General features: G+C 33.1%; 1 protein-coding gene across 1 annotated transcript; it reads right to left on the reverse strand.

Moving 5' to 3' along the window:
• Positions 1-338: 338 nt before the first annotated feature.
• On the reverse strand, positions 339-1,147 carry LOC104212665 (heavy metal-associated isoprenylated plant protein 39). Its single transcript, XM_009762009.2, has 3 exons — positions 986-1,147; positions 812-893; positions 339-729 (listed from the first exon to the last, which is right to left on the reverse strand). Exons 1-3 carry the CDS (start codon positions 992-994, stop codon positions 482-484), a joined length of 339 nt encoding a protein of 112 aa, XP_009760311.1. The 5' UTR covers positions 995-1,147; the 3' UTR covers positions 339-481.
• Positions 1,148-1,551: the final 404 nt, after the last annotated feature.

Consider the following 1,551-nt stretch of genomic DNA (forward strand, 5'->3'; position numbering starts at 1 on the left):
ATCATTATTTAAGTATTGTCTTTTGACCCACTACATTGTGGATACTTAGACTGAAGTAGGTCGTGATGGTCCTCGCTACCTCGCCCTTTAGACGGGGTTCTAACTAGGTCGGCTACTGTGGTCAAATTTTGACTTGTACAGTTACATGCCACAATATAATTGTCCAAAACACACACAATAAAGTAGGACGCCAGCATAGTGATTTTCCCATTTTTCTCCAATAAATGGAGAAAAATTATTGTCATATTCATTCTTAAACGCCTATATTTTTCTCCTCACCCAAAGAAGTTGAAATAAAATAAAACAGAAAATAGAAAAGTAGAAAGGAATAAAGGGAATAACACGAAGAAACAAGACAAAATTTTATTTAATTAGTCTAAAGAGACAAAGAAGCGATTCATACTTGCAATTGCGTATACAATTAACACAATTTGAAGACCCAAAGCTTTGTTTGGATTGTAGTATACCAAATGGAGATAAATCACTTCTGCGGCTCTTCTTTCTTCTCTTCTTTCTTTTCCTCTTTCTTTTCTTCCTTCTTTTCCTCTTTCTTTTCTTCCTTTTTCTCTTCTTTCTTTTCCTCTTTCTTCTCTTCCTTAGCTGGCCCTACTGATATTATATCAACTTTACCCACTGCCTTTTTCAACTTCTTTACCACTGCTACTGCATCCATTTCTCCTATCACTGTTAGTTTCTGCTCCTTTAGATCTGCTGCTATTGAATCTACCCCTGCACTTAATTTTTTATTAGTAAAAATTACAAGTCTGATTCAACTTTTCTTATGACTAAAACTAGATCCAATAGCAATTACCTAAAATATCAGCTGCAGCTTCTATGGCTTTCTGCTTTGTCTTTTCATCAGACATGGTGAGCACCTTCATTACCACTTTCATCTGATTGACAAGAAAAACACAAATATTATAAGGAAAAGTTAACATAACAAATAAACCCCTTGAAGAGAATTAGTAGTGAAAATAGAGAATACCTGAGCCATTTGGAGAATGAAGGATTTGCTAGGAGGATAGTTGTTGGACCAAAATGAAATTTTTTGAAAAGGGGACCTTGTTAAATAGGGGGGCAACAAAATGAATTGACAAAATGTGGCTGTGTACAATTATGCTGACCCGAAAGGTTGCATAGATGACGCATTTCAGTGGACATCTAGGCAGATTGCATATAGTTTTAGCTATCAGGTCCTCTGATTTGTCTGTTTCCCATAATTTGACCCCTGATATTAAATGTTTTAACTCCATTTTTCGTCAAGGAACTTTGTATTAATTACTCTGCATCCTCACACATGATCTTTCACAAGTATATATATATATATATATATATGTTTTTTGTATTCCCTCTGTTCACTTTTACTTGTTCACTTTAAATTTTTCACACTCTTTAAAAACTATTAAGTGTAGTATATAATTTTACCATATAACCCCTAATAATGATATTATTTCAAAAAGTTTTGGGAAATAATTTTGAAAATGAATAATTAATGATAAGGGTAAAACAAAAAAATTATCTTTCTCTTGATTTAGTATAGTGGACAAGTAA

Source organism: Nicotiana sylvestris, chromosome 3 (assembly GCF_000393655.2).
Source record: "Nicotiana sylvestris chromosome 3, ASM39365v2, whole genome shotgun sequence".
In the NCBI taxonomy this organism is placed as follows: Eukaryota; Viridiplantae; Streptophyta; class Magnoliopsida; order Solanales; family Solanaceae; genus Nicotiana; species Nicotiana sylvestris.

Excerpts from the sequence above, each read along its gene's own strand:
- LOC104212665 (XM_009762009.2), bottom strand. Across the intron at positions 730-811 it reads AGCTGCAGCTGATATTTTAG|GGGTAGATTCAATAGCAGCA; the intron begins GTAATTGCTATT and ends AATTAAGTGCAG.